The sequence below is a fragment of the Nicotiana sylvestris genome, chromosome 5, assembly GCF_000393655.2.
Source record: "Nicotiana sylvestris chromosome 5, ASM39365v2, whole genome shotgun sequence".
Taxonomy (NCBI): Eukaryota; Viridiplantae; Streptophyta; class Magnoliopsida; order Solanales; family Solanaceae; genus Nicotiana; species Nicotiana sylvestris.
In genome coordinates this window covers 138,392,482-138,405,279 of record NC_091061.1, presented here as the reverse complement: position 1 = coordinate 138,405,279, position 12,798 = coordinate 138,392,482, and the positions used below count along the sequence as shown (strand labels likewise).

The 12,798-nt window shown below is 35.6% G+C and overlaps 1 protein-coding gene across 1 annotated transcript; it reads left to right on the top strand.

Annotated features, from left to right (window-relative positions):
• The first annotated feature begins 559 nt into the window (after positions 1-559).
• On the top strand, positions 560-1,450 carry LOC138869371 (uncharacterized). Its single transcript, XM_070146984.1, has one exon. The coding sequence runs from the start codon at positions 560-562 to the stop codon at positions 1,448-1,450; it is 891 nt and encodes a 296-aa protein (XP_070003085.1).
• Positions 1,451-12,798: the final 11,348 nt, after the last annotated feature.

Below are 12,798 nucleotides of genomic sequence, written 5' to 3'. Positions count from 1 at the left end.
ATTTGCTTCTTTTATTTCTCTTTTCTCATCAGAGTAGTCATTAAGGTAAAAAAGAAAAAAAAAAGAATGTTAGTTTGTTTACTTTATTTCAGATCTTCCCGAACTACGCAAAGATCTGATTCATGCGGCGTCATGATACGTAGGCAACCTACATAGGGTTCGATCGAATTATTTTTTTATTATTAAAAGAAAAAATGAAAAAAGGAAAAAAGAAGAAAAAAAAAGTGGTGAAATTATGGGACGTGAGAAATGAGAGGAAAGAAAAGAGTGATAATTAGAAAAAAAAAAAAGAAAAAAAAGGAAAGAAAATGAGCAAGCAAGTACTAGAAAAGCAAAGAAACGAGAGGATTGAAATCAACAAATTGGGATGATGTCAACTGACCTTCGTACCCTTGATTAGAACCGATAACTGTGGCTAGGTGCATTGCACATAAAGTCAGATTATCTTAATTTAAATGCCCTAACGCTAACGTGATGACTTCATCTTCATAGCAGAAAGGTGGTTGGTTTGTGGTTCCTAAAGTGTTAACTCTTCTCTACAACATAAGGTCGAAAGGCAATGGCAGACAACAACAGAACTGAGTTGGTTGATACGGGTGCCCAAAAGCAATTGGCTGAACAGGACACCGATTTGGCTGATGAGGTAAGGATGTTAAGACAACACATGACGGACATGTATCAGGCCTGGATGACTGGTAAGGCACCACCTCCGCCGCCACCAAGCTTCCTAGATGCTGCCCTTACCCAGACTCCGGACACAGTGCCAGATGATCCCCCAAACTCTCCAGATCCACTCGCTTATCACAGCTTTCCTAACCCCCCTAGTAGCTCCATCACTTGTCCTCCAATTACCTTTCCCCAAAATTGCCCTCCTGTCATATCCACTATCCCCAACAATGAATACCCACTCAAAGCTCGTGATGTCCAATATTACCCATCAGAGGTTGCCCACAAGGTTCTTGACTCATACAAGCAGAGCCCTCAGAATGAGCCTCATGCTGAAAATGAAAAGGCCACAGGAAAAGAAGGGCAAGATGAAATATCCAGGAAGCTGAAAGGTATAGAACAGTCCTTAAGGAGCATGCAAGGGATGAGAAATCAGATTCATATGTTCCCTGATGTTCACCTGCCTGCGGGGTTTAAAGTGCCAAAGTTCAATTTGTATGAGGGGCGTGGAGATCTGGTAGCCCATCTGAGGGTTTATTGCAGTGAAATGAGAAGTGTTGGCGATAAAGATGATTTGTTGATGGCGTATTTCAGTGAGAGCTTGACTGGGGCAGCTTTGGAATGGCATAATCGTCAAGATGTTGGTAAGTGGTGTACATTGGGCGACATGGCTCAAGATTTTGTTCGACACTTTCAATACAAATTAGACATTACCCAAGACCGCTCCTCCCTATCTATGATGGAAAAGAAACCAGAGGAAAGCTATAGGGAGTTTGGGCTCTGATGGAGGGAGCAAGCTGCTCGAGTCAGTCCCCCCATTGGTGAAGAAGAAATGGTTGAGCTTTTCCTACAAGCCCAGGGGCCCACCTACTTCAGTCATTTGATTCCGACCTTGGGTAAACCTTTCAATGATGTGGTAAAAATGGGGGAGATGGTAGAAGAGGAAATCAGGTTAGGCAAAATCATGAGTTATTCGGCATTGAAAGATACTACGGAAGATATTCAGAACATTCCAGTAAGTTTGGGTGGAAGAAAGAGAAATAGAAAAGATGATCCGCTGGGCATTCCTACTCAACGCTTTAGCCTCGACATCGACCCCATAGATCTCCTTGTGCGCCAAATGATCCTCCCCAATGCTACTTCTCTCCACGTAACCCCCAAAGTCGTACATCACTTTCCCAGTACCCTATCCACAAGGCACCACCATATGCTCCACACCCACGAGGCACGCGATGGCCCGCACCACTTCCCCAAATGTCTTACCCACCTTCTCAAGCATATCATCCACCTACCCGCAAAAGGTTCCAGTCGAGGCCAGAATGCAAACTGAAAAGACTACTGAAAAAAGAAAAGGCTTTCACCCTTATTGGAGAATCATATGCCAGTTTGTTCCAAAGGTTGAGGCAATTAGACATGTTGAAGCCGATTCAGATAAAAATGCCAAACCCTCTGCCAAAGAAGTTTGATTTTTCTCAAAGGTGCGCATATTGCTCTGATGCCCCGGGTCACAGTACAGAAAAGTGTTGGCACCTGAAAAATACAATTTAGAAGCATATTGATACAGGTGACATTGTCGTGCAAAATCCAGATGCAGCAAACACTAGCCAAAGTCCATCGCCTGTTCGTAATGAGACGCATATGGTGAGTATGGTTGTTTTGAAAAGGAATATGAGAATTCTTTTGAGATCCTAGGAGGTCCACGCGCTGTAAAGCTTTCAGCGCTATCAGAGGTTGATCTTAAGAATGAGCCAGCAAAGGGAACCCAAAAGCAATTTGTTAAGAACAATGTGATGAAAACTTGTGAAGGTACTAGTATTGTTGATGCAGAATTCAGTGGCTAAGATGTTGAGCTTGGTGATTGGAAAGATGATCCTTTCTTGGTTGGCTAGTGATGAGTATTAGTGGTTTATTTTGTTGTCATTTATGTTGTCCGGTTTATTTCAGGGTTGTAATCCGGATATTGTCTTGTTACTCAAACTCTTCTATCCTTTTATTTTGCCTAGTTTTATTTAGTCGTAGTATCTCGTCTAGTATTGTCTGGTTTTGTTTTAGGGTTGTACCCCAGTTTATTTTGTTTGTCTTGTTGTTCAAACCCTTTTCATCGTCTGTCTGATGCAATTTTCTGTTTTCTATTATTTCTAGTCATTTCTGTTTAGTTCTTTTCTCCTTTTATAGTTCTCTTCATGCTGGTTCTGGTGACATGACATGCACGCATAATTCTAGGCCTGGTCTTAAAGATTAGTTTAATCATGAAGCAATAAAACAATTGTGAAGATGATAGGGACATTTGAAGAAAATAAGTAAAGGCATTTAGAGATCATTTGAAGCCCGAACTGTGTGAAACTGGGGTAGATAATTGGGAAAGTTAATGGGGTGACAAGAATTCGTTAAAGGAGAGTGCATCCCAGACAGTTTGAAGAAAACAACTTTGAGTTCAAGTGCATCTCAAGTTACAAGATAAAGTCAAGAAAGTTGTCTCCGAATTGACGGAGGATATCCTTTGTGAAGAGGGGATCACCCAACGAGGGTTCTGTACTTGACAAGGCACAAAAACAAAAGTGGAAAGCATATCACTGATATCAATGTCAAAGCTATAAAAGAAACATTGTGCGTGCTATTCCTTTTTCATTTCAAGTTGCATGTGTTGTACTTGGCATTTTCAGGGATTGGGAGGCCCTCTTTCAACTACCCAAACACTTATACCATTTGATACCCTCTTGAGCATGTACTGATTTCTTTAACCTTCCATCTTTTGGAATCAAGTTAGAGTCATACGAAAAAGAGAGTTCATGTCCCCGTAGGTTTATTTTAGAAAATTCATTCCAAAAGGAAAATTTTAAAAATAAGAGAAAAATAGAGATAAAGAAAAAAAAAGAAAAAAAGAGAGAAAAAGAAAAGAAAAGAAAAGAAAAATAGTAACAAAAGTAGTGTTGTGAACTACGTTCGACCTGATTATTGTCACCACAAGATACGTAGACAGCCTCACAGTTCGGTCGCACCAAATAAAATATTTCATAATCCCACGAAGTCGAGAGTGGGGTAGTCTTTCTTAGAAATTCCATTTAAAAAAAAAAGAAAAAAGAGAATCAAATTCCATTATTTTAGAAATTGGGGCAAAGTTTTTACAATGGATTCCAAAAGTTGTAAATAAATTAACCCCATTGTCATAGTTATTTTTGAGCCTTTATGATATCCTTTCTTTCTAATCCTGTCCGAAAGTCACATTACAGTGTAAAAAAGACCTCCCAGATAATCTTTGAGAGTGTTGAGTTAGCCATGCTAGGAGCATATGATGTTTTTACTATGGTCAATGCCTTGTCATCTACAGAAAAGAGAAAAACAAAAGCAAAATGAGAGAGTCTTATTGGTGAAAACCTTTACAGGCACCATAAGGCGACGGTGAGTCGAGAGAAATAATAAAATGAGAGAGGCTTGATAGTGAAAACCCTTCGGGCACTACAAGTCGAATAAGGATCAGGAATCGGATTGGATAATCGGAGCATTGAAGCCCAGTTTCACGGCTTAGGGGGTATAATAAGAGTTGAACATCAGACTTGCTTGACAGATTAGGCCACTTAACCCAAAGGTGCATGTTATGGTCATTAGATTTGGGATCCACATCTGATAGGTTTTTACTTGTAGTTTCTTGTTAAGAATCATCCCTTTCCATTGTCTTTTACTCTGGTCCTTTTGTCTTGTTTGCTTCCTCTTCTTGAGTTTGTTTGGTCAGAACAAGTGAGAAATGACTACAAAATTTGCTACCAGCTTTCCAATTGCACAAAATAGGATCTGGCTAGCACATCAAAGTGTCATAAATTAGGAAAGAACAGCAAGCGCACTGAGTTGGTAACAATCAACGTGCTTTGAGATTTATGTGAAACACAAAGGATCGGTATATGTCAATTCACAAACAATGTAACAGATAGAGGGTGTTAGGTTGGAACAGATCAAAGGTATTTTCTATGATAAGATTGACAAAGAAAGTGGTTAACCAGCGACAAGCAAGGTCTTCCAAGCGGAAATTAAAGTTATCATGGCAAGTAAAGAAGCAATAGACCTCAAAGCCAAGACAAGTGTTTTAAGTCAGGAAAGAACAGCATGTGCATTGAGTGGATGGAAATTGATGTGCTTTGGGATTCATGTGAAACACAAAGGTTCAGTACATGTCAATGCAAGATCACAATGCAACAGATGAATGGAATTGGGTTTGAATGGATCAGAGGTATTTTCCCGTGATAAGGGTGACAGAGAAAGTAGTTAATCAATAAACAAGCAAGGTCTTTCGAGTGGAAATCAAAGTTATCATAGGAAGTAAAGGAGCAATCGCCTTCAAAGTCAAGGATACAAACCAACCACCATATTTATAAACTCACAAGTTCTCTTTGTTTGAAACAGGAACGAAAATTGTGTCCAAATCAAAGCTTGGAAGTTTGAATTTTTTCAAGTGTCGTGCCCAAATTTTGTCAGCACAAAGGCAGTTTGAGAAGGGGAAAGAAAAATTTGTTCGATCTACAGGAACCCTCCATGAGGAAAAGCGTGGTTCATGGGCAAGGAATTTTGTTCGGTCTACAGAGATCCTCCAGGAAGAGAGCGCGGTTCAGGTAAGTGTGTTCTCGGCTTTTTAGGATCCTCTTGGATAATGGGACTTAATTTAAAATTTTCAGGACCGTTATAGATAATGGGATTTAATTTAATGTTCTCAGGACCCGGATAATGGGTTAGTTTTAAGTTTTTAAGACTTTCATAGACAATAAGATTTAGCGTAAGTTTTACCTTTAGGAAATAGAATTTAGCCTTGAAGTTGTCACTATTAAGATGAGATTTAATTTTAAATTTTCAGGACCCTCCTGAATAATGGGATTTAGCTTTTAAATTCTTAGAGATTTTTGGTACTATGATTCGATTAACACACATAGATGTTCCCGATATCAAACTGGGGAAAAAAATTTCTTTTGTTTTGTTATAATCAGGTTCACAAGCAGCAGTTTTCAAAGGAAGATAGCAATTAGGAGCCCACCTGAAAAATGAAGGGAAGCAGCAATGTTCAAAGGAAGACAGCAATCAGGAGCCCACCTGGAGAACAAAGGGAAAGCAGCGAGGTTCGAAGGAGTTCAGCAATCAGGAGCCCATCTGAAGAACAAAGGGAAGCAGTTCATGTTTTAAGAAAAAGCGGTGCAAGTGTTGGTAATCAGGAGCCCACCTGGAGAACGAAGGGAAGCAGCAATGGTTAAAGGAAGACAGCAGTTAGGAGCCCACCTGGAGAATGAAGGGAAACAGCAATGTTTAAAGGAAGACAGCAATCAGGAGCCCACCTGAAGAACGAAAGGAAGTAGCAATGTTCAAAGGAAGACAACAATCAGGAGCCCACCTGGAGAACAAAGGGAAGCAGGAGGTTCAAAGGAGTTCAGCAATCAGGAGCCCACCTGAAGAACAAAAGGAAGTAGTTCAAGTTTCGAGGAAAAGCAGCGCAAGTGTTGGTAATCAGGAGCCTACCTGGAGAATGAAGGGAAGAAGCAATGTTCAAAGGAAGATAGCAATCAGGAGCCCGCCTAGAGAACAAATGGAAGCAACAAGGTTTAAAGAAAGTTTGGCAATCAGGAGCCCACCTAGAGAACAAAGGGAGAACAAGGCAAGTTTTGGAGGAAAGGAAGATAATTCAAATGCTTGAAATCAGGAGCCTACCCAGAGAACAAAGGGAAGGAAACAGTGGCCAAAGGAAGACGGTTCAAGTTCAGCAATCAGGCGCCTACCTGGAGAAAAAGAGAATTCACTTCAGAATACAATTCAAGTTAGCAACAAAAGAAGCTCGCGGCAAGAATGCGAGTCAACAGTCCGAGGTGATCAACAGAAGTTAGTCACAATAAAGAAAAAAAAAGAAAGGTAAGAAGTTAATCCAAATGCAGAAGTTGATGAAAGATGTGGGCTACTCAAGACATGGCCGAGGTCACAAGCACTGCATGCCTGGTCTTGATCCGAAAAGCTGAAGAAGGATGAACTAGCACCTGCAACTAGCAAGCGTCAAGGTTCAAATCTAAAGTCTGCATGAAGAACCATTCAAGACTCAAGATCAAGCTTCAGAAGACTTATAGATAGGAATCTTGTAACTCATAGTTGACAGGTTTAGTTAGTCTTTTTCATTTTTGATTTTTGATGTAATAATAGGACCACGGACCGGAACCTCGGCAGAACGGCACCCCGATCGGCTCTCCACCTCGGTATACTCCATCACTGTTCCTACTTCTGAACTACACGTGGCCTGATTCCTTTATAGCCGAGGATATGTAGGCAACTCAGATACCAGGGCTCGGTCACATTCTCCTTCCCCTAGTTTTAGTCTCTCCAAATAAGGGTCGGGTCAAAAAACTGTCTAGTCGTTCTTTGTCTGAAAACTCTTCGCGTTTCCAGTCAAAGAGGGGCAGCTGTAGACATGTGATTTTTTACCCTCCCTAAAATTTTTCATATTTTAGCACGTAAATATTTAATTTAGGCCTAATATATCTATTTCAATAATTTTTACTCTTTTACTTTATGTTATTACAAGAAAACGAAAACTACAAAAAAAATAGGTTCATTAATGTTTTGTAGTCATTTTTTAATCTTGAAAAATACCAAAAATAGTTTTGTTTTAACAGTCAGTCTTATATTATTGGTTATTTTACTTAAGTAATATTAATTAATAAATGAGATCGTATTTTTAGGCTCGTTCGCGGAGAGAATAAAATTTGGATTCAAACGACCTAGTTTTAGGCCTAATTTTCGGAATTATTGCTCTCACCTATCACGATGCCACCTCAGCAGCTGAGATCCTAACCTAATTCTTACCCCTATATAATAGTACCTAATTCTTATATAAGAGTGGACACCTAAAATAGACTAACCTCGAAAAAGACCTAAAGACTGACAAAAAGCTGCGCCGCAATTCAGCAAAACCAAGAAAAAAAACCCTGGTCGTCGTCTTCTTCAAGAGGACCTCCCCGCCATTCTCTTTCTTCATCAACCAAACGAAGAGGCCCCTCAGCTGTTACCTTCTTCAAAAAAGGACACAAAATACAAAGGGAACGATAGAGCTGGAGCTTAAAGAACAGCAGTCATAGATCTTAAAAAAAAAGCTCTTTCTTCTTCAACCTAAGCAGAATCGATACCCAGCAATAGCCATGTAACTCTAGCTCAAAACCTTCAAAAACCTCCATTAAAATATCATGAAAATGCAGCTTAAACTCAGCTGAAATATACCACCAAACCTCCATTAGCACCACCACTAAAGCTCCTCGAAAACCATCCGCAAGCTAGCGAAAAAGCCGCAACAGCTTTGCAAGAAATCAAATGAAAAATTCCATGAACATGAGCTGAAATTACTGGGAACTCAGTTAAAATCTACCTTTTAACGCTCAAAACTAGCTCCCAAAACACCATTATAACCCATGCTTTAGTCGAGTTTGAGGTTGAGGGCAAGTCGAGGTCGTCAATTCTACTGCTTGTGGTCGTTGTCGAGGCATTTTGAGGTTCATCGGGCTTTCTTGTTTCGCGGTTTCTAGTTGCGTTCTGGTTGTTTTCGCGGAGTCGTGTTACCGGGTCTCTGTTCTAAACTCCTATAGTTCAATATCAAAGGAGAAGTGTTTAATAAAAGGTTCAGTTCTCTTACCTTTTCTTATTCAATAATAAATACCATGCTTTATTATTATTTTTATAATGTTTAAATATGCTTGGTAGATTTACTTTGCTTGGACTTTGGATTGATGGATTTTTATATTGAGAATAAATAAATCGATAATGTGGACTTTAAATCAAAGCAGGCTAGGTGACAGTTTGTTCCCCTTTATTTTCTCGTGAGATTTGTTGATGTAATGCTTAATTAATTATTTTGTCTTCTTATTTAAATAGAATAAGTGTTACTTAAATTAGTTTTGTCAAGTTGCATATAGTTGGTATGTAAATAGTAAAGTTCAAAATATGTTTATTATTTATTATTTATTAGCAAGGATAAATAATCACCATAGCTACGGGTACGGTTCTCATGACGTAGTTGTGATGCTTAATTTCCAAATTCGGGGGTACATTTATGTGACCCGACCACAATTTAATCTTTTTAAATAAAATAAGCATGTTGTGGATCGTGGGTATGGTTCCCGTGACATGATTTGCAAACGTGCAAGCAATAATTAGTTGTATAACAATTGGATTATTAAAAGCGGTTTTAAAAAGAATAAAATGCACATAGGTTTTAAAGATGTTTTTAAAATCAAATAAATAAGCCAATAATAATAGTTGAGCGACCGTGCTAAAACCAAGGAACCCGGGAATGCCTAACACCTTCTCCCGCGTTAACAGAATTACTTACCCGGATTTCTGTGTTCGCGGACTGTAGACAGAGTCAATCTTTCCTCGATTCGGGATTTTAAATCGGTGACTTGGGACACCATAATTATCCCAAGTGGCGACTCTGAATCTAATAAATAATCCCGTTTCGATTGTCACTTAAATTGAAAAAAACTCTCTTGCCCCTTCCCGGGGTAGTAAAAAAGAGGTGTGACACTAATTACGGAAGTAAATCTCATGATTGGTACAAATAACTGCCCTTGATTTGATCTGTTCCGAGAATTCCGTCGTGATCTTCGACCAGCTACAAATATCTCGCATTCTGTTATTGCAATTCACTCGAAGTCAGCCATACTTAATCTTGACTGCTGCTGGCCTCGACCTCAACGGACACTTCGATCTTCCGTCGTGATCTTCGACCAGCTACAAATATCTCGCATTCTGTTATTGCAATTCACTCGAAGTCAGCCATACTTAATCTTGACTGCTGCTGGCCTCGACCTCAACGGACACTTCGATCTTCAGACTTGATGCCTCGTCTTCGAGCTCGGTTCTGATTCATTACGAGGCAACCCCCGATGCAACTCCCTTGTCTTGATCAAATAGTAAAATCGTGTAGGCCCGATTTTGACCGTATACATCTAAAACTCTAAAAGAACAAAAGATTTATTATATTTAAACTTATGTAAAACTATTGATATTTATTGCTTTAATATCTTTTTGATTGACACGATCAACATTCATCATCTTCAGATTCATTTTATAACTTAAGATAGATTTTAAATAAATGTCACTCATTGAAGGAGGGTACATACGCATCGTGCAACCTTAAAATTAACTAACATTTTACTTATTAAATTTATCTTTCTTTGAACTATATAAAATATCCTAATATTTAGAACCTTTAAAACATTACAAGCTTACCTTATATAAAATTTATACTTAAATTATGTAAAAATAATTTAAAAAAATAAATAAAGAGAAGAATTATAGATATCAAACAAAGAGGAAGTACGAGGATCTTGAATAATAACGTAGGTGGTCCACTTTTTAATAAATAATTTTACGTTTTAATTTATTATATTAAGATATTTCAAAATATACAAGACTATTTCACTAATAATATTATTATGTATTATATCTTTAGCTTTTAAAAGTTTTAAATTAATTATTATATGTATTCAGAATGTTGAGAAGAAATCAATGATAAACTCAGAAATTAGATCAGTTATTCCAATAAGATAATTTATGAAATCTGTTAAATTTTTTGAATAATAATAAACTTGAGCTAAATATGCATTGATTTCTTGACCAAAAAATTATTATGGTTCTAAAAGGGTATTCGAATTATAGATCTTTTCTTGTATATAGTGATTCTAATTCATTGAGATTAAAAAAAAAAAAAAAAAAAAAAGGGTCCCTTTGCTTCTTTTTTTTCCGGAACATGTCTGCATAGATGATTTCCACCCATTCGATCTTTTAACTATTCGAAAAAGAAAAAAATATTATCCATTTACCAAAAAAAAAAAAAAAAAATTATTTGAACAAGAGAATTGTCACTAAACAGAAATCTAATTCCAATTGATTATTTAAAATTCTGTATGAGTTAACACTAAGAATTTGAAAAAAACAAAAAATTATTTCTTTTTCAAATCCATGACGTACGTAAAATTAATTCACAGTTGACACAAGATTAAACTTAGGGTATATAAATTCAATTTATTTTCACGAAAAGACCACAGAGATGAAATAAATTTAAAAAATAGAGCAAACCACTTATAGTAATGTATTAAGAGTTAAATTAATTAAATTCCAAACTTGAATAAACGAGGACAAAATAATAGAAGACAAAATGTATTAAAATCAGTTGACGTTAAATTCAATTTCGTTTTTCGTTAATTCCAATAATTGGCTCTCAACAACTTTTATATATACCAGTTTTAGGATACGCGCTTTGCGCGTGTACCTTAAGTCATAAATATAAAAAGTAAAAATCATATAAATATTACTAAACTATGTATGCCTAACGTGCAATTATTAGATACATATTTGTAAGTATTTTTAGAATTTAATGTTGAATCAAAGAGTATAGTAATTTTAAATATTGAGATATTTTATATCCAATTATAATGTTTCTTAGAGTATGTATTTACATTTTCGTACTTAAACTTTATAAAATAAGTGTTCGATTAAAAAGTAATGGACATAATATTGTATACCTAGAAAAGCAAAAATAATTTTTACAAATTATTATTTTCTATTCAAGTTTTAACACTTCAATAATTAGACGTGATCACGCAATTCATCCGAGATGTATTATTTAAGAAAGCTTACTTGAGTTCAAACACTTAAATAGTTAGTAAACGAAGTTACAATTTATCCAACACGAAGTCATATACTTAAAAAGAATATACATTAATTAGTAATCATATATTTATAACTAATATTGTAAAAATAATTTATATAATATTTTTAAATTAATAATATTTTTAAAAATGTACGTTTTGTACGAACATCATGGAATTCATGTTTGATAAAATAAATTAATATTTATAAATATATTGTCATAATAGTATTTAAATGTTTGACAAAACTAATCTGTCAATTCTAACTAAAATATGAACAATATGCAATATGAGCCAATACTATAAAAACAAGCAAATTGGAACCATGAATATAACACAATTTTAAAATTCCAAAAAAAAAAATAGCTTAACATATGTCATATTCCAACATAATAATAGTAAGTTTCACTGCAACTTAAGATTAGGAAATATGGTAAGTTTATAACCACATTCAACAACGAAATTTCACTTTAAATGCATCACTCATTATATGCCAAGTTTATTAATGACTCATTATTTCTAATATTAGGAGGTGTAGTTTCAAAAAAATAGAATAAAAAATAAATAATAAATAAAATATAAGCAATTACATGAAATCGCAAGAAGTAAAGATAGAGAAATAAAATATAAATAATGTACAAAGAAAAATATATTTTAAAATTTCAAAAGAAATTAAAAAGTAAAAATAAAATTAAAATAATAGAAATAAAAAGTTATAAAGAAAATAAATTAAAATAAAAACAAAAAGGAAAGAAACTAAAAAGCAACCTTATAATTACACAATGTAATTACTACCAATTCTCACCTCTCCCTTGAGAATTAGAGAGTGTAATTACACCCAATTCCATGTTGGCCAAGTAATTACTTGGCCAAACAAACATGCCAAACTGTGTAATTACATCCAATTTCACCCAAATCCATTTTCAAGCTGGCTTTCCAAACATGCACTAAATCAAGTTGCAGATTTTATTTTATTTTTTGCTATAGTTAGTGGGTAATGCGGAATTTTGCATCTAACACACGTATTTATTAATATGTGCAATGACATTTTTGTACATAAACTTCTTATAAACACAAGAATACTGAAACATATAAAAGAATTTATTACTGTTTTAGTGTTAATTTGCATATCTATAGTCTTAATTCAGTGGGATGAGTAAATTTATCATCCTATTGCAATCAACTCCTCCATTTGTCAAATAAATTTTCGAAATGACTAATTCTGTTACGTAAACTGAGCTCAATAAAAATAGAGTCTTCAATATATTAACTATTCTTGCCTTAGGAATATTATCAAGGTTTGAATGGTTGATAATATAAGTTAAAATAACTTCTCAATCGAGCAATTTTTTTAGGACATGGATGTTGGTTCTTACGGATTAAAAATTAGAAAACTAAAATTTTTAGGCAAAATCAAGATTAAAGTAAAAAAGGAATAATGAAATCTCGTGAATTTCTTTTAATAACTACA

Coding starts and splice junctions, on each gene's coding strand:
- LOC138869371 (XM_070146984.1), top strand. CDS start 560: ATGGCAGACAACAACAGAACTGAGTTGGTTGATACGGGTGCCCAAAAG.